The sequence below is a fragment of the Dipodomys ordii genome, unplaced genomic scaffold (assembly GCF_000151885.1).
Source record: "Dipodomys ordii isolate 6190 unplaced genomic scaffold, Dord_2.0 Scaffold9, whole genome shotgun sequence".
Taxonomy (NCBI): domain Eukaryota; kingdom Metazoa; phylum Chordata; class Mammalia; order Rodentia; family Heteromyidae; genus Dipodomys; species Dipodomys ordii.
The window spans coordinates 23,199,214-23,224,982 of NW_012267225.1; the positions used below are offsets into that span (position 1 = coordinate 23,199,214).

The window sequence follows — 25,769 nt, forward strand, 5'->3', positions numbered from 1 at the left end:
GTAGCCAATGAACATTAGCTCAGGTGAACAAAGAGTCATAAAAGCTAAAGGAAAAAAAATTAGAACAGGGCAGGGTAGAGAGATGAACGTCTCAGCACGCGGTGAAGAGCAAGAGGGTAGTGTCAGTAGTCTCGTTATGGGACAGAAGAAGACAAAGGCTGGGAGAGAAAGGATGTCTCCAAGGAGGAAACCCGGGTTGTTGGGACCTTGTTTTGTCGAAGGTGGCAGGAACCAAGTGCCCCTAAGCGGAAATACAACAGTGAGTGAGTGACACAGAGCCCGTGGGCACGGATTTGGGGCATGCACCGAAAGCAGATCGCGCTACGCTCCAGATGGCCCGGGGTCCGCACAGCCCACAGGAGGGGCAGCTCGACACTCCCCGCCCCGGCAGCTGCGCGCCGGCCCCAGGCCCCGCCCCCGTGAGGTCTCACAGCCGGTTACCATGGAGACGCGAGGACCTTCTGGCCGCGCGCGCTTGCGCGGGCGGAAGGCGGGGGCGGCGCCGTGACGCGCTCGCGGGCGGTTCTCGGGAGCGCGCGGCCCTCGGGAGCGCGGTCGCTCGCCTTCCCCTCGGGGCTCGGAAGTCGGTACCAGTGACCAGAGGCGGCGGCGACCAGCGGGTCCTTGTGCTCGAGGTGAGCCGCGCCCAGGGGGAATCTGGGGCCACGGTTTTACGTGCGGGGCGGGGGACCCTGGCGCAGATGCCCACTTCACGGAGAGCGTGCCGGTGTTGGGGTGGCAGCGACGCGGGCCGGGACGCCCCCTCCTCAGGGGGCGCTGCCGTTCTCGGGCCGGGCCGGGCAGGACCGGGCAGGGAAACTTTGCTCTGGCGGCTGCGCTCCGCCTGCTGGGGCCCCCCACGGCTTCCGGGGTCCCGCCGGGGCTGGGGTGGGCAGAGTCGTGAGGCCCAGCCGGGGCGCCGGGGCGCGCGGCCCCGCGCCCTTGTTCCTGCGGGCCGAGGTGGAGGTGGGGCGGCGAGCCGGCGTCCGCCCCTGCGCCCCGCCGCCTCGGGCTCCGCGCTCGCCGGCCCCGGGAAGGAGGAAGGAGCTGTGTGCTCTGTGGGCGCCGCCTGGACGTGGGCAGGGGGGCAGGGCGGCTCGCCGTGCGCCCGTGGACCGGGAAGTTGGAGCGCCCGGACGCGCGCTGCCCTGCGGGCTGGTGTCCAAGGCCGTGGCCCCGGCGGGCCGGTGACGCACCGCCTTCCGTTCGAACCCCGGGAAAGTGCAGGCGTTCGGCTCTGCAAACTTGAGTTTCTCCAGAGTGGAACTGCGGAGTAGCAGTTTCGGTTCTAACATACTGGTTGATTTATTTAATTTTGATGGTGTTATCTGCACGCTGGGGTGGTTTTACTTCCCCCATGAAGTTAACTCTGGGCGCTCTTTAACATGGTAAACTTCCCCTGCTCACCATCCGCTTGTCTCAGAGACAGTTGATTCCTGGAGAGAGTTACGACGGAAGGTAACGGCAGCCCTGGTAAATTACCTTGATTTTAAAATATCAGTGTGATCAGTTTAAAGCTCACGTTTGTTCATTCTTTTCATTTTCTTGTTTGAGGTCTAGGACAAATAGTAAAAACGTGCCCAGTTACAAAAAGTATAGTTCTATAAACTGTAGAAGGAATAGTTCTATAGATTTGTGTGGTTATTGGTACATAAGTATTACAGGTCAAGTGGTTTGTGCCACAGTGTAAAAATGAGGAATGACTGAAGTGGAATGACTGAAATAATCTAAATAGTCTCCTTATAATTCATTTTTAACTTTGGGAGCATCAAGTTTTAGTTATGTGTTAGGCACTGTAAGAAATGATGTAAATATCACAACCAAAAGGGAAGGAAGGGTTGTTGTCATGTATTTTTTAAATAGTTGCTCTGAAATGAGCATGACTCAACTATTCTTTTCCTGTTTTTGCCGGATTTGGGTACTTTTTCTGGTTAATAAATGCCAAGAGTCTTAAAAAAAAACCCAACAAACCAGGTCTCCCCTCAGACTGATATTGAAAGAGTGGAAAAACAAGAGCATGTTGTAGAGCAGTATATTAAGCATGCTAACATTTGTGTAAATGGGAAGAAATAGCAGGACCTGATGACTCAGCACCTGTAATCCTAGCTACTCAGGAGGCTGAGATCTTGAGGATGGATTCTCAGAGCCAGCCAGGGCAGGAAAGACCATGAGAACTCTTACCTACAGTTTATCACCAAAATGTGGAAGTGGAACTGTAGCTCAAGTGGTGGAGCATCATACTTCAGCAGAAAAAGTTCAGGATCACACACACACACACACACACACGCATGCACCCTACCTTAGGATGGAGAGAGGGGAATATATCCACATACAAAGAGCCACCCCCCTAATCAGTGCCCATGTCCTGAGTTCAATCAAGCCTCAGAACACCCCCACACACACCTACCTCCACCCTCCCTACCCCGTTCCAAATATTGAATGACCGCTAAAATATTGTGCACTATATTTTTTTCCTTCAAGTCTTTGGTGTTACCGTTAGTGCATATATATATATATATATATATATATACACACACACATATATATATATATACATATATATGTTGTTACTTTCTTGCAAGTACATTTTCACACTAAAGACCTGTAGATATGCTGCTGTGACCATCTGAATTTATAGTTTGCTAGATGTAGCAAACTCATTTACCATATAAATTATACTAGTTTACACTCCCACTGGTAATGTATGTCTCCCAAAGCCTTGTTCTAAGAGAATGTTGTCAAATATTTTCTTTTAGTGATTCCAGTAGGTGAGAAATGGAATCCACTACGTAAGAATTAATCATCCTACCTGAAGTAGCATTCATGTGTTCATATTTCTTAGTGGCTGGTCATCAGAATCTTTTTGGATATTTCTTTAAATATCCAAAATTCCCTGTATGAGATTTGTGTCAGCCTGGGGAGCTATTTTTGTCTAGTGCCCCCGGTATTTCTGATCTGATGATGAGCTACATTTGAGAAACACTGCTTTGGAAAACTGTTTAAAACTTTATCAAAGTCTGTTCACTGGGAATATTTATTAACCCTCAGTATACTAAAAAGCAAGGTCATCAATACTTTCCCATATAGGGTCCACTAGTATTTTTTGTTTACATTTTTAGATCATTTCATAAATAATTTGTAGAAGCAAAAAGATGATGAACAAAGTTAATTTAAAATTTTAATACATTTCCAACACAAGAAGTCCTGACTGTTCCAGATTTCCTGGTTTTAAGGTTTCATAGCTAATATGGACAACAGTTTGAATTCAACTAATTGCTCATTGACAAAAACATTCCACGTTTCAAATACATCTCTAATATGTTCTAGTTTATTGTTGTTTTAATTCTTACAACAGGCTTCAGGGACTTAGGATATTCTTGCAGATGATTAACTTAATGAGAATCATATTTCTACTGATTAGAAATGTGTTGTCTACCCAATGATTCTTAACTTTGGGAAATTTAAATTAGGATAAAAATTTGTTTTTATGAACAGTAGAGGTTTAAAAGTTTCTAGTAAACCTGTATGTATGATAGATTTTTAATATGTTAAAAAAATTCCCTTTTACTTTTTTGAAATATCTCTAAGGGGGGGGCACAAAAATTGCAATTGAATCCATTGAACTCTGTTCTGCTGAGAGTTGAAGGTAGTTCTTGGACCCCACCCCAGACCTGTTGTTCCCCACCTTGGTTCTAGTTTATGCTGCTAGCACTCAAGACTCAGTTATTAACAAGATTTCCAAATGATTTTTACTGCACTTTAAAGATGAAGAACCATACTGTTTTAGGGCCTAATCTTGGTTTTTACTTTGATACCATATGGTAGTACTTTAGACTAATGCTGTGTGCATTTCAATTGTTTTTGTGCCAGTGCAGTAGTTTTGTACTATTTTTCACTTATACTTAATTGAAACTAAATTACTTTGCTTAAATAAAGGAATAGTTTGTTACACCCCATTCATATGGAGATGATTTAGGGGTCTAAACTGTTCAAACTTCTCACTTGACTCAAAAACAATTTTTTTATTGATTCCAATTAAATGCCTTACACATGAAGCTGAGACCCTGGAAAGCAATGCTGAGACTAGGACTCAAGTATTTTGGTTCTTGCCATGCATTTTTTTGAAGATTAGTGATTATGCAGTTCTGAATTTTCACAGTCTAACAATTTTTTTTTTGCTGCATAGATTAAGTAAGCAACCAAACATAATTACATAGTCATGTAATTTATATGTGTAGTTGTGGGTTTGAGACGGGTGAGGCCAGTGAGCATTGCCATTCCAACTGAGAACTTCATTAGTGTGTTCCCTACTTTATTAATTGAGTATTTCAGCTAGAAAGAAAAAAAATGTTTAGATGTTCTAATAGCACATACTATATTTGAATTGTGGAAGCCTTAGGTCTGTAATTTTCATATTTCCTGAGGGGGTTGAAGTCACAAATGGGAATCTTGATTCTTCTGCAGTTATAGGGGTTTTATTGTTGTCTTCAGATGTTTTGAAGTAAGCCAGATACTACCCTAGTCATTGATAAATCTCGTAATAGGGTTATTTTCTAAGACTCAGGGACATATTAGGTTTAGAGATTTTTTCATAAAACACGAAGAGAGTCCAGGAAGTTTGAAAAAGTATAAAGTTGGTCAAACCTGGTTTAAAGGTAGGTTGAGAACGTTAGTTCATTCTAGAGAATATAGAAAACAACTATTGGCATGAGAAAGGTTGTGATCAAATTCAGGTAGATGGCAAGAGCTTTGCTGACTGATTTCAGAAGCCTTGGGAACAAACAGTATCTCTCTATTGATTACTCTGTCTTCTATCAATTACCTTAGTACTTGATGGATTTCTTCACTGATGTAATAGTTTTCAGAATCTTACTCTCATCAGTTGTGAAGTTTCTTAAGGCTAGTTTGTGGTTCTTAAAAGAAGGTTAAGTAGTTCTGCCACTCAGTTTCAAATAAAAGATTTACATACATTATTTAGGCCATGCTGCAGCCCCTGTGACTTGCAAGTTCTTGGTGGATCTGTAGAAAGCTAGGAAATGTACGTTGATAGTAGACAATTCTGTTCAGGTAACAACTCTGTTAACAACTCTGTTGCCTGAACTTGGGAGTTGAATCCTCATTTCCATGGGATGACATGCCATTACCTATGATTGTTCAATGTTTGATTTGATAAGTAATTAAATGGCATGCTTATTTTTGAAAGTGAGACATTTGTGTTTTTCCAGCTGAGGTATTAAAGTTAAAAGCCCATACAGTTTCAGTCCCAAAATACAAATACAGGTTTGGGTGATTTTCCTGGATTTTAGAAACACTATCATCTCATATAATATGAGATCACTTTGGGAGGCAGAGAGGCTGATCTCAGTGACTGCAAGCTAATGTTGAACCTGCCAAAGGAGGTCCTTGATGCACCAGTTGGTTCTTTCTGATAAGCCTCGCCTGCAGTGTCCCATCTGTTACCACTACTTATGGACAGGATTTTTACACTGAGAAAAATTAGCACTGGAAAGCTGGTGTTCACATATAGATGCTGATGGTATTGGAAAGGGAAAGGCAGTTGATTTGAATAGACATTTCCCTCTAGGACAAATAAGATGCAGAGTTAATAAAATATGCAAGTGGTTAAACATGAAAACATGATACATGCAAATCAAAATTCAGTAAGATGCTCTTCAAATCTACTAGCATGACTGGATTCAAAGTCACATTGACAATGAATGTTGGTGAGGATATGAGAACTTGGAATCTTGATATATGGGAATGTAAAGTAATGCAGTCCTTTTGGAAAGCAATTTGACAATTCTTCAAAAATTATCCACAGAATTACCATATTTAGCTAGCAGTTACATACTTGTCTGTATACCAAAACAATTTTTAAAGACATGTCTTTACACAAAAACTTACATAAGCTTATATATTATTTTCCATGAACACAAATGTTAATTAGCACTATTAACATTATTCATAAAAGCCACGAAGTACAAATATCTCTTCAGCTTTTTAATGTATAGACACAGTACCCAATGTACACCCAGTGTACCACACTATTTACCTGTAAAAGAACTGATGTAATGATGTATGCCACAAGAGTGAACCTTGAAAATACTACATTGTCTGAAAGACACAAGACCCAAAAGAGCACATATCCTGTGCTCCTGGATTAAGTATAGGTGAATTTAATGATCGATAAATCAGAAGCAGGAGGTGTGTGTGTATGTGGTTGCCTGGAAGTTAAGGGAGGGTGAAATGAGGTATGAAGCTTTCTTTGAGAGGATGGAACTATCCCAATGTTAGATGGTAGGAATGATTGCACATCATATGAATATATTCTAAGAAGTGTTGAATTATATACATTAATAAGTTTTACTGTTTGTGAAAATAAAGTATTTACTGTTCAACCAGAAGGCAGAAATCATAGTGATTATTAACACTGGAAGTTTAATATATAGTCTTAGTAGTTATAACATGATTGAGAAGATAGGAATTGTTTGGTAAAAAGAGACCTTTGAAGAGAAGAGCCAGTTTAATAAGTAGCCAGAACTTCTAGGGCTCAGACACAGTACCACAGGAAGGAGCTGATTTCCAAAGGTTTTGGCTCAGATCTTGTGGGAGAAGAGGCCACATGTTGCTCAGTAGGTGCTGGTGGAACCTATTGGTAACTTCTGCTGCACTTTGAAATTCACTGGAAAGATACACAAAAGGGCACTTGGGAAACTACTCAGGGAGGTTCTTTGCTGGTGATGTTCAGTTGTGCTGCTGCTCAACAGAGTGCTGGGGTGAGCTTCTGGTACGTGAAAACTCTTTTCCCTATAGAAAGTAGTATGCTAAGGCCAGGTGCTGGTGGCTCACGCCTGTAATCCTAGTTACTCAGGAGGCTGAGGTCTGAGGATCAAAGTTCAAAGCCAGCCCAGGCAGGAAACTCCGTGAGACTTTTATCTCCAATAAACCAGTAGAAAACCGCAAGTGGCACTGTGGCTCAAGCGGTAGAGAACTGGCCTTGAGCTGAAGAGTGCAGGGACAGCGCCTAAGACCAGAGTTCAAGCCTCATGACCAACCAAAAAAAAAAAAAAAAGTAGTATGCTAGGGAAGCAGGTACTGTGGTAGCCTGCCTACGGTAGTGCACTGGATTCAGGAAGGAAAACCCACTTTCATGTACCTCTAGTTGCCCCTGATGACATTCTTAACGTCAGATCAGCTGGAAGAAGAACAGTAATACTTAAAAGATTTGACTCTGTTTCTGGAGAGTAGGCAATAAGCACAGAATTTGAGATAGAAAGTTGGTAGTACTGGCCCCCAGATTTGCCAGACCTTACCAATTTGTTGTATGTTCTGTTTGGTTGGCTTAAGTACCAGATGTGCAACTCATAATACTTTCAGAGAATATTGTTTTAAAAACGAATCGTTCCGAACAGCAATTATGGTAGCTAAAACACATTGAATTGTATTGAAGAGTTAAAAATAAAAGATAAACTGGGAGCTGGTGGTTCATACCTGTAGTCCTAGCTACTTAGGAGGCTGAGATCTGAGGAGAGTTAATGTTCAGAGCCAGCTGAGGAAGGAAAGGCCATGAGACTTATCTCCAATAAACTACTCAGAAAAGGCTGGAAGTGGTGCTGTGGCTCAAGTGGTAGAGTGCTAACCTTGAGCCAAAGAAGCTCAGGGACAGTGCCCAGGCCCTGAGTTCAAGCTCACACACACTCACAAAATGATAAAAATGTATCCCTTACTCTCATCATCTATCTCCTGAAAATAAAACTGCCACGGAACATATATGGCACACATACTGTGATAAGGTTTTGTGTGTGTGTGTGTGAGTGTGTGTCTCCTACTTTTATGTTTTGTTGTTAGAAGGAAATAACATCTGCAGTGACCAAGAGAATTGTTCTACATTGGTCTCTTAATCCTGGTTTAGTTGCTTTTATGAACTTGTATAAACAAGGACTTGATATAACTTTTCTATGATTTTTCTAAACTTATGAAATGAAGGGAATTGTACTTGACAACTTTATTTCCCATGATGAATATAGTTTAAAAATATTGGGAGGGTGAGGTGCCAGGCCATAGCCTACATTCTTCTGTTTTATCAGTTCAGATTTTTTTTTTTTACTGTATTAAACAGTTGTTCTTTGTTTAAATATATATTGCTGTCAGTGCATACTGTGTCAATTTCTAAGACATTTGAATAATTGTTTCTTTTTCTTTAGAAAAATTCTGCAAAAATGTCTCTGTATCCATCTCTTGAAGATTTGAAGGTAGACAAAGTAATTCAGGTATGTTTAAATACTTCAAAATTTTATTTTTTAAACATTTTTAGCATATATTAGTTGTACAAGAAGGATTTCATTATGACATTTTGTATATATTATATGTATACACATAAACATACATACATACACACACAATATATCCTGATCAAACTCAACTCCCTCTAACATCCTTCCTTAACCTCTTCCTCAAAAAGTTTTAACAGGTTTCATTGTTCTATTGTCCTAGATGCCAGTAAGCTCCTTGGATCATATTTAACCTTATTGACCTTCATTAGCTCTCACCCCTCCTGTTGTAAACCTTCCTGTCAGCCAAAGCCTGTGTCACTAGCCTGTCATTCATTTTTTTGGTGTGAATTATTTGTACTGAAATTTAAAAAATTCTCTAACATACAATTTAATTACTTGTGTGGTTAACCAAGAACTACAGATAGATTTATATAATTTATAAACCCTTCATTCATTTCTATTATATACTAAAAGATTACAAAAGCCTAGTAATTATGTTTTTTATTTCACTGTGAATAAATGGCCATGGGATATTGTGTTTTAACAGTTAAACTCTTCAAATATTGCTTGGTTTGTCTAATTAAAAATTAAGACTTTATATATTTAAGTTGAAATAGACCCATCTTTTCAGGTAGTCATACTTTTGTGTAGAGTTGGTATATCTTTGGGGGGGGGTCTTTACGTATGTCTACATAATAACTGGGAGCCTTCTCTCTGTAGTTAGATTGCAGAGATTTGGAAGAGCTGAGGTAAAAAGCACAAGAATGTACAATGGCTTCTTTCCTTTCAGAGATCAGCAGAGATTATAGTCTTTTTAACTATAGTAAGTCAGATTTTTATAGTTCTTTACGTGTAACTCTTAGCTTTGAAGACAGATGCTTCTGTTTAAGAAAATAGGGAGTTGGCATCAGTTCTTGCTGTTGTGGAAACTGTGGCAGTAGATGGGCAGATTGCTGTGAGGACAGTTATTTTCTGTGATAGATACAGAGTGGGTATTAAAATGTGGTTTGTAAAGTTTCTGAAATCTGCAGTTTAGCTGCCAAGGCTTTGATGTTTCTAAGTTTCCAGTGGCTTGCTATTCATTTTAAATGCTGTAACATGTTACTTTGTCAAGTTAAGTTCTTCTGAACAGGCACTCTTTTCTTTTCATAAAGCTTTTATCTGTCATGTTTAGCTTTGTAAAGTAACCATTAAACGATTAATCTGACACCAGTACATTATCTGCTAAAGATTTGAGAAGAATGTAAGGAATGATCAATTTTTTTAAAAATCATAATTGACTTTGTGTAGAGTTTTTGCTTGTGTCAACATCAGTTTTTTTCTATGTTGCCAATGTTGGGCTGAAAAAGAGGGCTACTATATAGGTCTAACCCTTTAAAGAGAAGCAAATTATATGCATATTTCCAATAGAGAATCTTTTATGTTCAGAGCAGAAAGCTAGCTGCTGGGAGATAGTGAATGGGGATGGGGAACCATGATTCTTACTCCTCCTAGATGGGAAAGTATTCTTCACATAGACTAGACATTACAATTTTGACCTCTATTTTTTGGGGGGGGGAGGGCCTGAATTTTCTAACATAGATGATAGTTAAAATTTGTTTTTATTCCTAAGATGGCCCTGAAAAGGTTTTATAGAGGAATAGATAGTGTTCATTTTCTTACCTATTGGCCTTTTGTACAATAGCAAAGTTGGTAGGTGTTGTGTTTATTTTTTGCTGTCACTGGGGTTTGAACTTAGTGCCTTGAGCTTGCCAGACTGGTTCACTCACTCTATGGTGCTTTACGACTTGAGCCTGGCTTTGGTTTGAACTTAGTGCCTTGGGCTTGCCAGACTGGTTCACTCACTCTATGGTGCTTTACGACTTGAGCCTGACTTTTAGCCAGGTTGATTATTTTAGAGACAGATGAAAGTTGATTTTTCTTCCCTGGTCTGGCTTCAAACTGATATCCTTCCAGATTTCAGCCTTTTTAGTAGGTTACAGGCCAAAATTTGTGTTTTATAAAACTCTTTTACAATAGCCATTGGACTTAAGCTTCCTCCTGTGTTTTCATGGCTTGATAGCTCATTTCTTTTTAGCATTGAATGGTATTTGTTTTAGAAATTCAAGAAAATAGCTAGTTGGCTACTAATTCCTTTTAGTTGTTATTTGGTAAACCAACTTCCAAAATTCAAAATGAATTATTTGTAGTTGTAAAGATTTCCACGGTGCTTTTGTTTTAATTTAGAAGGCTTAAGAAATTTTAAAATGATGAATTTTTTAAAATATTACAGTATGTTAGAACATTTACAGTCCAGCTCAAAGCTTTTATATGTGTGCTTACTTAAATTAAGCTTCCACCTCTCTTAGTAGCTTGAGAACACTCTTGTGTATAGATTTCAGAGTTGGATTGAGAAATAAATATAAGCTTAATATCTTAATTAGACATTTCTAAATAAACAGTAATTAGAAATTGAGGAATGCTCATACAACTTACTACAAATAGCTGTGAATGACACAATATTTCAGAAAATACCAAATACAACAAAGCTGTGAAACCTGGAGAAAGGGAGGAAGCATATGCTCAGCATGAACAAGAGGAAGTCCCATACATACTTTGTCCAAGCAGTTTTGGCAAATTTAACAATTAACAAGTTACATTGTTACCATTCTTTTATGTTACTTGTAAAACTACTTTTGCATAGATTATATTAAATCCTTCCTGTATTGACTAAATGAAGATAAAGATTATTTCAGTGGGATATGCTGAAATGAAAATAAAAATCGGCAATTTAGTGATCTTTCTGATATATAACTTTTAATATCAATAGGGTTGAGCTTTTTTCTAGTGCACATGAAATGTTTTTATTTGGAGCAGTTAGTAAAAGAATAATGAAGATGTGAAACATTTTGTCTGTTCTGAAAGATGTTAATTTATTAAATTGTAGTAGACAAACACTGCTTGTAAGTTATATAGAATAGTACTTACTCAACTTACATGCTAGCCTTAAAGATACATAGAATCCGAAATACTTATGATCTGCAGATTCCTTTGAAAAAGTCATTAAAGAGCTGGAAATGAAACCTTGTTGAATAAAATTTCAAGGTTTATTGCCTTTTTGGAAGTACTGGATTAACATAAACACAAGTGTTGGTAGAACTTTCTTTTCTCTTTCAGGCTCAAACTGCCTTTTCTGCAAATCCTGCCAACCCAGCAATTTTGTCGGAAGCTTCTGCTCCCATTTCTCAAGATGGAAGTAGGTTTACACTTTTAGTCCATTCTTCCAGAGAAATATTTTGTGGAAATAAGAAATTAGAAATTGTATTTAATATTTTTACAAACTATATAACATTTGTGGTTAAAAGTATAAGAGCAGTCGGGCACTGGTGGCTCATGCCTGATATCCTAGCTACTCAAGCGGCTGAGATCTGAGGTTCTTGGTTCAAAGCCTGAGAAGAAAGTCCGTGAGACTCTTATCTCCAATAAACCACAGAAAACCAGAAGTGGCGCTGTTCTTGCCTTGAGATGAAGAGCTGAGTGACAGTGCCCAGGCCCAGATTTTAAGCCCCACCACCTACCAAAAAAAAAAAAAAAAAGTCTAAGCAATAAGAAAAACAAATGGTTATTTCAAAAAATAACCCTTTATATACGTAAAGAGTGAGAAGTATGAATATATGTTTTATAGCTTAATGAAAATTGTTTAGTCTGATTCCTACAACTGATATTTTTAATGAAAAAACTCACATGGAAATTCATTTTCCACACTGGTGCTCTTGAACTTCTGTTGTTTTTCCCTGTCAGAGGAGCTTTTGTGTCTTCCAGCCACCTCCTTTTGGTGCTTTTTTTTTTTAGCTAAGGGTCATTTTGATGTGTGTGTCTGGCTCTGGGTCCTTTTTTCTTTAAGGTTCAGAGAAATTCAGGACACAGTCTCTAAATAGTATGACTTCAGTCAGTGTAAATATAAAGTAGGTGTTTGTGGCCTATTAAGGCCTGGGTTCTGTCCCTTAGCTCTTAAGCTCAAAGCTGGTACTCTACTACTATTTTTGAGCCACAGCTTCACATACAGCTTTCTGCTGGTTAATCAGGTAAGAGTTTCATGGACTTTATTTCCCAGGCTGGATTCAAACCTTGATCCTCAGATCTTAGTTTCCTGAGTAGCTAGGACTACATTGTTTGTTTAGAAAATCCATTTTCAGTCACACACACACACACACACACACACACACACACACACACCTATTCAGAAGTTAAAGACATTTTAATCTTTACACATATTTCCATGATTTCATTGGAATGTGATTAATATTCCTAAAATGTTAAATTGCTAAGTAAATTTACAAACACATTGTTTTTCTTGATAAGAGCTGTTCTATACTCATGTTAAAAGAACTAAATGTAAGGTCGTTGGCTCAATGGCTAGACATTTTGATCAGCTTTGAATTGGAGAACAAGTGATAGTTTTACACAATTACTCATGAATATAGGTTTAAGACACAGAAAAGACAAAGTAATATATTTGGAAGACATTATTTCTACTTTAGAGTAATTGTCTGTGTTCAAGGGTTCTACAACTACATATTCAAACAACTGCAGAATGAAAAATACTAGAATTAAGAAATTAATCTGTAGTGTGAACATGTACAAAGATTTCTTTAAGTCTTTTTACTATACAATAGCTGCTGTGTGTATTAAGTATTAAAAGTGACACAGCTGTGATTTGAAATATACAAGAGGATGTGCACAGGTTATATGTAACTATGTCATTTCATGTAAGATTTGTACCAAGTCTTAGGATATATGAGGAGTTCATGAAACCAGTTCCTTGTGGGTACCAAGTGCTAACTTTTAGAAATCTGAGATTATTTTATGGCTTTCCCTTGAAAGATTTTTCTATTGTTTCCATTCTAATTTATTATATAGATAGATGGATGCCTCTCTAAATGTATCCTAGATTTTTTAAAAGTTTAATATATTTTAAAATTCAAGAAACCCATAATAATATTATTATTTTGCATATTCTCCCTATATCATTTGTGTTAGATCTCTATCCTAAACTGTATCCGGAGCTCTCACAATACATGGGACTGAGTTTAAATGAAGAAGAAATCCGTGCAAATATGGCTATGGTTCCTGGAGCACCAACTCAGGGGGTAGGTAGAGTATAATTACTGTTGAATGATATACTTGAATCATAGACACAAGCTTTTTTGGTAGCTAACTTAAAAATTAATAACTTTGATATTTTATCAGATTTTAGATTTTCTTCTGTAATTGTTGCTTGAAATTGTTCTTTTGTGCTCTTACCAGTGTTTGAATTTATTAGGACTTGAAGACTCATTTCCCTCTCCTTTTTGTCTTTAGTCAGTTGCTGAAACCTACTGATTCTGTCTCTGCCATGTTTTCTGTGTTCATTTTCTCCATTCTCTATGCTCATATTAAGGATTTCTATTTCCAATCTATACTATTACATTGATCTTGTACATTCTCTTTAGTAACTTATTTCAGACAGTGATATCTGAGTAAGTCATTCTGAAGTCATATTAATTCTTTGTTCATAATCTCTATGCATTCCTCAGAAAACCAGAAAACTGCTTCTAACTACATTCCAGGTTCTAGGCTTAACATATATTCAGTCATTGCTCTAACATAATGGTATTTTACAGAAGTTACTATAATTATAGTTAAAATACTGAACCTATGTATCTGTTTCCATAACTCAGATTCTTAACACAGTACCTAATTTTTACTAAATATCTATTAAAAACTTCCTAACATAACATCTAGGGTCCCATTGTGAAAGCAAATTATCATAAGTATTTTCTTCCCTTTTTTTTTTTTTTGGATCAGTCGTGGGGCTTGAACTCTGGGCCTGGGCGCTGTCCTTGAATTCTTTAGCTCAAGGCGAGTTCTCTACCATTTGAGCCACTTCTGGTTTTCTGGTGGTTAATTGGAGATAAGTGTCTCACAGACTTTCCTGCCTGGGCTGGCTTTGAACCATGATCCTCAGATCTCAGCCTCCTGAGTATCTTGGATTACAGGTGTGACTGTCCTGCTTACAATAAGAAATTATTTTAAGGGCTGGGAAGGTGGCTCAGTGGTAGAGTGCTTGCCTTGCATGCATGAGGCCCTGGTTTCCATTCCTCAGCACCACATAAGCAGAAAAAGCTGGAAGTGGCGCTGTGGCTCAAGTGGTAGAGCACTAGCCTTGAGCTGAAGAGCTGAGGGACAGTGCCCAGGCCCAGAGTTCAGGCCCCATGACCGACAAAAAATAAAAAAAATTATTAAGATTAAAGAGGTTAAAGAATTGAGAAAGCAAAAATGAGCATAATTTCAGAAAGTGAGCTGCTGCTTTTAGGGTGAGGGTAACACAAGGAAGAGGGTTGGTATTAATAGAATGCAGGCTCTTAGGCACAGAGCCCACCAGAACTGGGGCTCATTATTTAGAGGAGGGGATCTACTGGCAGCACCAGGAACCCTAAGGATTGAATTAAGTGGATTCTGAGTGTCCTTAAAGGGTAAAGACTGGAAACAATGGCTGCTGCCTGGTTTCAGGGCCAGAGCCAGGCTTAGATGGCGCCAACATTAGCAGGAAGCAAACAGGAAGGGATAGGCTCTTGTCACTCCAGCCTTTCTTTAGGGAGGGGTGGAGAACCTTTTCTCTGCCAAGGGCCATTTGGATTATTTATAACATCGTTCATGAGCCATACAAACTATCAATACAGGCAGATGAGCTGAGGGCAGCCAACAGAAGTATAAATTGTCCTGTCTAGTACCAAATGATTTTGTAGGACTTACATGTCTCCCCTGTGTTCTAGGGTGTTTCAGATGGGAGCCCAATGCAGTTTTGGAGCTGTTTATATAATTGTTTCCTTTTCAAACTCTGCCCTAACGTTCTGGTTGTTTCAGCCTTTCCAACTTTACATCTCTGTCTCCTAAACTGAGCCAAGGGTATGATGCTCTGCTTAGGAAGCTGTCATGACTAATTCCGAAAGAATTTGTGTTTATTACACTGTCAGCTTTAGAGTATTTATTCATTCAGAATTCATGGTGATTCTGAAGCATGTGAATTAAACAATGTAAATTCATTTGATTCTTGAGTTATTCGGAATTCCACTGATGATTTTCTTTTGTCTCTAGCTGTTACCGTTAAACCTTCTTAATACTTTATAAATAATTCTTCTGGCATTGTGCTCTCACTTCTAGTATTTCTGTGTGTGTACAGATGTGTTCACTATTATGACACTGTGGATTTAGAATGTGCTGTCAGGGTTTTCATCGGCTCTGAATATAAAATTGAATGATGTTTCATAGCTAATCAGTTCTTAGCAGATCAGAGCTTTTTATCCCTTCTCTGTGATGTACTTAAAGTAAGAACACTTATTAAGCTCTTGCCTCCATGAAAATCTTAGTACTTGACAAAAGTCCCTAGCATAGCTATCTGGGGCAATCTGATTTGCACATAGTTTGTTAATCCATAGAACATTATTAAAGGGACGTACACTGTAAGAATGTGACTTCTTATGGGAAGTCTCAGAATGTCAAATACACATAGACACACACAGAGGGAGAGAGCGCGCGCACACACATATATCCTTACATACCACATAAAATTCATGCATACCACATAAAAATGTGTGTTTCAAAGTATAATGTGCCCTTTAAATTCAAGGAGAGTGCATTTAAGATGAAGACAAGTGAAACCAAAGTTGTTCAATGATAGAAGTATATTCTGAGAAATGATTGTTCGACTGCTTTCAATGTTGTTTGAACATGAGAGTGTATGTAGCAAACAAAGGTGACCATTACGTTTCTGGGGTTCTTTTCTATGGGGACACTGCTTTAGATAGTGACGGTTCTCAGCGACATTCTATAGCAGTCATGATACACTGAACTCAAGGCAGCACACAAAGAGGAAGTCATTTAGTCTCCCCAAAATTATAATTTGTGAATACGTTTCCTTCATGTTTTGAAATCAAACTTATATGAGAAAAATAGCTTCTGAATTAATTTGTGGAAAAGTTAAGAGTTTTAGATTTTTTTTCCCAAGGAGAGTATTTCTAAATACTCACATGCTGTCTTTGTCACAGTTGGTGGGAAGACCATCTAGTATGAACTACATGGTGGCTCCTGTAACAGGTAATGATGTTGGAATTCGCAGAGCAGAAATTAAGCAAGGAATCCGTGAAGTTATTTTGTGTAAGGATCAAGATGGAAAAATTGGGCTCCGGCTTAAATCAATAGATAATGTGAGTATTTTTTATGTTTATTTGAACTTAAATAGCTTACAGAGTATTAGGTGAGAACAAACTTGACACGGAAATTGCTTTTATTGTAATGGAGAACAATAACTGCTGACTCCAATCTGTGTACTTGGAGATACCCTATTTTGAGGAGGCAGAATTAGAACTTTTAAGCACATCCTATGATTTTTCTTTTTTGATACTGAAATAAGTTTTCACCACTGTCCATGTATTTTAAACTACAGTAGATACATCAAAGTTTGTATAATAAGCTCTGGAATCAAAGTGTAGCATTAAAATTTAGGAAAAATGAGAATGAAAGTACATTTTTAAGTTACATGATTACTATTAAACTTAGCAGATGGTTTTGAAGGTTTATTTCTCTCTTTACAATTTAAATTTAGCCTGGCACTGGTGACTCACACCTGTAATCCTGTCTACTCAGGAGGCTAAGATCTGGGGATCATGGTTCTAAGCCAACCTGGATAGGAAAGTGTGTAAGACTCTTTATTGTCAATAAATTACTAAGAAAGCCTGAAGTGAACCTTTGGCTCAAGTAGAGTGCTAGCCTTAAGAAAAAGAAGCTCAGGGACTGAGTTCAAGCCCCAACACCAACCAAAAAAAAAAAACGTATTTAATGCCATTTTCAGAACACGTTTCTAATTAGGACAGCTATTACTTTATCTTACGGTCTCTCAACTTCCTATACTAAAGACACTAAATAGGGTTACTCTGAGAAACATTTTAGAATTGCTAAGGACAGGCTGGATCTTTACCCTTGTTAATGGTTTTAGTCTTTGCCTTGGTCAGTAAGCTTAGCCTTCCACAAAGGAAGTACATATGGTTCACTGCTTCATCTGAATAGTCCACTGTCCCCCAGAGGGCAGAGGTCAAGTATCTTTGCAAATTCAAGATTACCCAAGACCCATCCCTGACCTCCCTGCCTTCTCTCTTCCTCTTCAGTGAGTACAGTGTATAACTCCACCTTTCCAGGGTATCTGCATGCTTTTCCTCTGTCCTCAAAAGAGAAGTTACCTCCTGTAGGTCCCTTGCCCCATCACAGTTGTTCTTGCACTAGACTGTCATCTTTAAAGCACATTGGTCCATTTCATGGGTGCCACCTAGTTTACTCTTCCTTTACGTTGGTCTATATTTGGCTCAACATTTAAATGTCCAAAAGTGAGATTTGTATGGGTTTAATTCTTAATGATACTTGATTTCTATAGTTATTTATAATGGATTCTTTGATGCTCATGTTATATTTAATATGCTTATCACTTTAGGCTGTTACACCATAATATTGCTCCATGATTCATAATTTAGCAAACAGTAATCTTTCAGTTCAAAAGGCAGAAGTGTTCCCTTACCAGTGGTAGGAAATCTTTTTTTCTGCTAAGGACCATTTGGATATTTATTACATTATTTGAAAGCCATGCAAATTATCAAAACATGCAGATAGGCCACAAGCAACTATCAAGAAGCATTTCATGTCTGCTCCATGATTGTTACCAAATAATTTTCCCATTTCTGAAACTTAAACTGTCATTTTTGTAAAACAGCGCAAGAATTCAACAAACTTAACATTTCATTTTCCACCAGAATAATGATCATGTGATGATACCTATTTGGTATTCTACCAGACTCCTAATGGTTCATGTTTTGTAAAGTCACCCCTTTATATATTCCTTGGTTCTTTAATTCTCAGGTGAGAAGAGATTGTAGTTGGTCAGGTGAGTTATGGTTTGGGTAGAAATTTCTTGTTTCATTCTTTGAGGTTGTGGTAATTTTTTCAGTTCGTTAATACATCATATTCTCTATTTTTGTTTATCTTGTGTGCTGAGAGTTCTAACCAGCATTTTAATCACATTCTACCATTTTACACTGTATAATAACAATGGTAAATGACAGTTATTTCCTCGTTTTCTAGGGTATATTTGTTCAGTTAGTTCAGGCTAATTCTCCAGCTTCATTGGTTGGTCTGAGATTTGGGGACCAAGTGCTCCAGATCAATGGTGAGAACTGTGCGGGTTGGAGCTCGGACAAAGCACATAAGGTGCTTAAACAGGCCTTTGGAGAGAAGATCACGATGACCATTCGTGATAGGTAAGCTGATACTCAACATTTCCAATGGAAATTCAAGACCAGTTTTCCATTTTCTTGGGAAAACCCCTGAAAGCTTCTGTAAATAATAGTATTTTTCTTTTTGCAGAAAATGACAAAATGCTATTTTACAGTTTTACAGTTGTTTTGTACAGATTTTTCTTACATAGTGTTTTTTAAGAGTTCTGATTTTGCAATACTTTATTTCACACTTTATAAGAATTTGTTCTTTAAACAAATTTTCCTTTTTTTAAATTTCTAGAAAGTAGAAAATGTGTGTTGAAGAGGTTACTCAAGCTGTCAGAAGTAACCTCACTTTGCAACATCCTGGGTAAACATCCCATAGCCTAGAGTGTCCACATGCTGTGCCAGGGTCCCTCACTGAGTCTAGAAGTTATACAAGCCAAATCTGGCCTCCTGGGTAGTTGTGAAACTAGTTGTCCAGGATAATGCATTCTGGGTAGCAGTTCTAGTTAGATGTTTAGCACATGAAAGAGGGGCCTCTAGTTACGTTCTTTTCCAGCCCCCACAAGTACTGAAGTGAAACTACCACAGTGCTAGAGTAAATTTTGGAGTTTTGGCTTTTCTAACTTTATTTAAATTTTGACTTAGTATTTCTGTTTTCCCTTCCTTCCTTCCTTCCTTCCTTCCTTCCTTCCTTCCTTCCTTCCTTCCTTCCTTCCTTCCTTCCTTCCTTCTTCCCTTCCTCCCATCCTCTTGTCCTGGAGCTTGAACTCAGGGCCTGGGTACTGTCCCTGAGCTTCTTTTGCTAAGGTTAACACTCTACCACTTGAGCCATAGCACCACTTCTGGCTTTTTCTGTTTATGTGGTACTGAGGAATTGAACCCAGGGCTTCATGCATGCTGGGCGAGCACTCTACCACTAAGCCACATTCCCAGCCCTGTATTTATCTTTTCTTATACATTTCATTCAGTAAACATTTTATAGAAGAATATTATTTTTTCTTTATTTCTAAGCAGAATTTAAGTGTAAGTTGGACCAACAGCCAACAAATATAGTTGTTCTGGATTTCTCATGTAAACACTACTTAATGGTGAGATTTTATAACACAATGACAGTCACAGAGAAATGAACAAGTGTAATTGGGTGACTTTTTTTTTTTTAATAGACAACTGGAGCTTGAGCCCCTTAAGTCACACTCCCATGGCAGGTCCTTTAGAATAGAACAGAATCAAACATGGTGATAAACTTGTGATTCCAGCACTTGAGAGGCAGAGTCAAGAAGGTAAAAGTTTAAGGCCAGTTTTGCTTACAAAGTGATAGCGTGTATCAAAAAACAAAAACAGAAAAACAAAAACCCAAAACAAAGAAAAGTATATGTACAAAAGTAATTTATACAAAATTGAACAGAAAAATTAATATTTTTCAAAAATCAAGATATAAGAAGTATTATAAGGTTATTTATTTAGACAGTACTGGGATTTTTCCTCTGGGTCCTGTTCTATCATTGAGCCATATCCCTAGCCTTTTTGCATTTGTTCTAAGATTGGGTTTTGCACCTGGCCTGGGGCTAGCCTTTGATGGCAGTCCTCCTATTATGCCTACTGCATAGCTGGGATTATGGACATGGTGATGCCTGGTTTATTTGTTGAAATATTAGGTCATTTATCTATGCTGACCTCAAACCATGATCCTCTCTATCTCTTCCTCCTGAGTAGCTAAGATTACAGGTATAAGCTTTAAGATTTTAAAATAACAAAAGTTAACAAAAAATAGGAATTCAGTTTCTGTGAGTTAAAAACCTGGCTCACTGTTAATATTCAAAGTCTAATGAATTTTAAAGGAAATGTATATAAATTGTATGAAGGATTGTTAACTCTCAAACTTAAAGGACATCTTGATTAGCAAGTTCTTCAGGTCATAATGAAGAGTTAACATCTTTTTTTATAAAGATCCTTATCTCTGGTACTATACATATATAGAACCAGCTTTCTGACAAACACCTATAAGAAATTATCCAGAATTTATGATACAAATCTAACGAAATGTTTACCTTGGAATTTTTTTGTGTCTGTTGTGGGGCCTGAACTCTGGGCCTGGGCACTGTCCCTCAGCTCCTCAGCTCAAGGCTAGCACTCTACCACTTGAGCCACAGCACCACTTGTGGCTTTTTCTGCTTATGTGGTGCTGAGGAATCGAACACAGGGCCTCATGCATGCAAGGCAAGCATTCTACCACTGAGCCACCTTCCCAGCCCCCATGGAATTATATTTTTTAACTCACCTGCTCTGTTACATTTGCAGACCCTTTGAACGGACAGTTACTATGCATAAAGATAGCAGCGGACATGTTGGTTTTATCTTTAAAAATGGAAAAATAACATCCATTGTAAAAGATAGTTCTGCAGCCAGAAATGGTCTTCTCACTGAACATAACATCTGTGAAGTCAACGGGCAGAATGTCATTGGATTGAAAGTAAGGATGAACTGCTTTTGCTGCAGTTTTACATGTTGCAGCTTTCTCACTGATCTCTTAAGTACAGAAACTTAGTAGGGGGTGCAGAAAGTTATTCAGTCTTAACAAAATGCAGAAGATACTTGTCAGAATGTACTAATACTTTTCCTTTTTAAAAAATAATGAAGATTGTTACAAGCTGAAAAATTGTAGAGTTAAACCGGGACATATAAGTTGCAGATTAGAGTTCCACATTTATGAAATAAAGCCTCAGCAAAATTCGCTTTCTCTTTGTTTTCATCAGGACTCTCAAATCGCAGACATCCTGTCCACATCTGGGACTGTCATCACCATTACAATCATGCCTGCTTTTATCTTTGAGCATATTATTAAAAGGTAAGTAGGTGATTCAACTTGATACAGTTTAGTATGTGACATCATATACACTCTATTTTAATTCCTGAACCTTTGATTTTTTTTTTTAACCTACGGAATGCTTTGGTATTTATCTAATAGTTGGAGACTATTTAAATCAGGATTTGGTTGGTAATAAGGATCTATCTTTGCAAGCATGAAGTAAAATTTACCATATCCTTGATAAATGTTGAGAATGCCCAGCTAAAAGAAAAGGTACTGAGGCTGCTATTTACATATAGCTGACAGCCATAACTGCTTTCATTCCTCTGCTCAGTAGGAATGTAGCCATGGGGGTTGGAGGTGGAGATTTCTTGACTGGGGAGTTGGAGCATTGTCTTATATTCCAGCACTTCAGGAGGCAGGGAGAAGTATGCAGTGCTAACTGCCCTCGAGAACTGAGAACAATTTAAAAAGCTAGCAAGGGCTGGCTGCTTCAAAGCTTTTCAGACAGTCGCTTTTGGCACAGTGTGTTTCTACTAAGCCAAGTTGGACTCCTCCTTTGGTTTTCTGTTTTGCAGGTAGAAATGATATTTTAAAAATGCACAAATATAACCATTGTAATCAAAGTTTCATTGGTGTTGGCTTTTGTAGAACATACTAGCCCCTCTTAGACTAAAGTTACTGTTAAGACTAATTGTTCTAGAGTTCTCTTAAGCCACTGCCTGGTCCTTGTTCTTCCATTTCCTCTCAAACTCATCACAGCCTATTTTTTAATTTGTAAATTTACTTTGGTGTATTAGGGAGTAAACCCAGATCTATGCTTGCTTGCTTCTACCACTTGAGCTATACCACCAGCCCTTCTGATTGTTTTTGAAACATGTTTTCCCAGGCTAGCCTCACACTCCCCATTCTACTGCCTGTCCTATACCTTGAGTGCCTGTATTATAGGCATACACCACCACGCTTGTTCTTTTCTTTTTCTGAACCGGGGATTTAACTCGGTCTCATATTAGCCAGGTGGGCACTTTACCACTTGAGCCATGCCTCTGGCCACTTTTTGCATTATTTTTAGGATAGAATCACTTCATGTCAGGGCGAGCCTGGGCTGCTGCCTTCTTTCTTGCTTGTGTTTCCTCCAGTTGCTGGGGACGTATGTATCAGTGTGTGTTGTCTGTAGCTGGGATATGTACACACCACTGCACTTACCCTTTGTTTTTTTTTGGGGGGGGGGTTCCGGTCGTGGGGCCTGAACTCTGGGCCTGGGCGCTGTCCCTCAGCTCTTCAGCTCAAGGCTAGCACGCTACCACTTGAGCCACAGTGCCACTTCCGGCTTTTTTCTTTTTTTTTGTTTATGTGGTGCTGAGGAATCGAACCCAGGGCCTCAGGCATGCAAGCCAAGCGCTCTACCACTGAGCCACCTTCCCAGCCCCTTAGCCATTGTTTTAAGATGGAGTCTAATGAACTTTTATGCCCAGGCTGGCCTCAGACTGATCCCCCGACTTCTGCTTCCCAAATAACCAGGTTTGTAAGCTTAAGCTTCTTTTATTAATCACCAGTCTTAATGCACAAGGACTCGTTCCCTATTTCACTCGTTTATCCATGATACAAATAGCTGTTCACACTACTTGCCAAATTTTACATAACCAGAGACTCTTGGGTCTCAGCTCATATTTTAAAAAGGGCTTTTATTCCCTAATCTTGATACTAGCCTGGAATTTTTGTTTTCTTAGATTTATGTAACATTTTGAAAAGAAATCTCAGTATATAATAGAAGTGATTCTTTTGTAGGATGGCTCCAAGCATTATGAAAAGCTTGATGGATCACACCATTCCTGAGGTTTAAAAGTCAAACAGCGTAATTGTAGTTGAACTTCAGCTTCCTTCTTCAGCAACTCCTGCATTATGCACACGAAGCTTTCCAGAGCCAGGGAGCATATGCTGCATGGGGACCTGTCTGTATACCATGGCTGGAGTCTTCCTGTTTCACCTGGTATCTTCAGATTTCAACATAGTTGTAGCCTTATCCTGACTTTATGGATGTGAAACTTTCAAGAGATTTACTGACTCCTAGAACAGTTTCTCTACTGGAAACCTGACACTTTCTTTCATAAGCCATTGTGATTAGGATGATTGATGCAAGCTTAGCTGTGTGTGAGAGACCAATCACCTTTCTCCTAGGTAATGTGTAATACTGTTCCTATTACTTTAGTTCTGTTTATTTGCATTTCAACACATTACCCATAGTACACTTAGGATGACTGTAGTTCTGGGTGTGTGTAAACTACCAATTAAGTTTCTGATTTCATTCTATAAGCATTATACAGTGTATGTAGTATGCAAGGGATTGTAAGGATTGTCATTAAATTTTAACTACCTTCACTTAACCAATATGCTTCAACTGTCGCCTTAACTATGTTAAGCATTTAGAATTAAAAAGCCAAATGGTTATTGCTGCCTTTCTAAAACACAGAATGTTAGTTCTATGTTAAACTGAAATGTCCAGAACAACTGAATGGTACTTACTGAGCTATAACATAGCTGCTTAGCTGTATTTTGAGATTTTGTAGTCACTGCATAATGGAAACTTCTTGTAAAAGTTGCCACTATCACTTTCTGAACAAATCACTATATATTTAATGCAAAACTTCTTATACTAAATAGGATAAACCCTCAGCTCCTTTTTTTCATTTGTAGATTGAGTGGGGTAATTCATTATGTAACTTAGCTACTTTGCAATGGTCTTGCAATGCTATCCTAGTATTTGTTCCCATTTCCACCCTCCAAACAAAACATTGCAATAACTCTCCTGATTCTTTTTCTTTTGATTTATGTCTATCCTGATTTAATTAAATGTATATAAATAAAGTTACATTTTAGTCTGTTGTATCATTTGGGGACTTTGCCATCACCTAACTTGTGCTTGCTTGCTTTGAACATGAGCATGTGAACCTGTGCAGCTATAGCAGTCTTCTCCCCAAGATGTGACATCTGGGGCCCTGAGAACAGCTGGAGCTGAGAGACTAGAAGTGTGCTGAGAGTCTAGAAATGTGCTGCCAGCAGAGTGGCCCAGCTCTAGATGGCCAGTGTGAGTTACTGGTTCACCTGTGCACCTCAGGTCATGCAATATGTGCTAACGAAGTCTTTGAAATTTCATTTACTTCTATCTGATCCATGAATTTTCCTTATGTCACACTGCCTACAAAATAAATAGGGAAACAGATTGACCCATTGCAACAATGAGATGTACAAGACGCTATGTTGAAAAATGGACTTTACAATTTAGGTGTGGGTGGAGAGGTGGGGAGTTGTAGTTGAGGTAGGAGGGACAGGATGGTAGGGGAAAAACAAAGGAGAAGGCAACAATACTGGGTAAGAAATGTACTCATTACCTTGCTCATGTAACTAACCCCTCTGTACAGTATTTTCACAAAAACATTTAAAAAAAGGATAAAAGTGCTTGTAAAGAGTACAGAAAATTTAAAAATCACATAATTATGATTCAGACTGAATATGAGAAAAAAGCCTGTCTTGCATGGAACATTTTCCAGTTAGATTATCTCCCTTCATATGTACACTTGGGTCTAAAAATACTTCACAAATAGTGGAATATTATAGTCATGTTGTTAGAAAAGATCAAGTGGAAGAAAGATATATTTCCTAACAATGTCACTACATGTGGTTTTCTAGAACGATTAATATTTGCAGTCTTAAATCTCAGTCTAATAATTTAAATAAAAAGAAAACTGCTTTCATTACAGAAAAATATTTTTAATGTAGAAAAGATGAGCATTTAATAGCTTAATGAAATACAAACGGTTCCCTTACACAGTGAAACTGTTAAGAACTGCTAATCTTTTCCCAGGTTCTTAGAATCTGGGTACAGCATTATAGAAAGTAACCACTCCATTAATACACACCCACCAAACCAATGGCAGCAACTGTAACAGATTAGGAAGACCAGAGTGACTCCAAAGTGGCAGAGGACATGATATACTTTCTTGGAAAGTTCTAAGCTGTTCAGTTATCTCTTAAGCTTCTCTCTGACCAGTCTTCTAATTACCATCACACTGGGACAGCCGTTAATCTTAAAACACCATGTTCTCTCCTAGCTATTTTACCTGCTCTAGAGGATGGCAACAAATGGCTTTTGATAAAGTCACCATGATTCAGAAAGTCTGAACCCACAAACTTTCCATGTGGTGGCAAGACTTCGAATTAATATCATTGCACATTCACCAGTTCATTTAAACATTTGGTTTAAAATACCAAACTCTAAAGTAGAGTTGACTGTAACACTCAGAAGTGGAAAAGGAGCCCGGCGCTGGTGGCTCACGCCTGTAATCCTAGCTACTCAGGAGGCTGAGATCTGAGGATCACAGTTCAAAGCCAGCCCGGGCAGGAAAG

At 38.5% G+C, this 25,769-nt stretch overlaps 1 protein-coding gene across 1 annotated transcript; it reads left to right on the forward strand.

The window, feature by feature from the left end:
- Positions 1-534: 534 nt before the first annotated feature.
- Sdcbp (syndecan binding protein (syntenin)) lies at positions 535-24,251 on the forward strand. Its single transcript, XM_013009351.1, has 9 exons — positions 535-635; positions 8,205-8,270; positions 11,430-11,508; positions 13,293-13,402; positions 16,340-16,498; positions 18,420-18,595; positions 20,858-21,029; positions 21,313-21,404; positions 23,154-24,251. Exons 2-9 carry the CDS (start codon positions 8,220-8,222, stop codon positions 23,206-23,208), a joined length of 894 nt encoding a protein of 297 aa, XP_012864805.1. The 5' UTR covers positions 535-635; positions 8,205-8,219; the 3' UTR covers positions 23,209-24,251.
- The last annotated feature ends 1,518 nt before the right edge of the window (positions 24,252-25,769 follow it).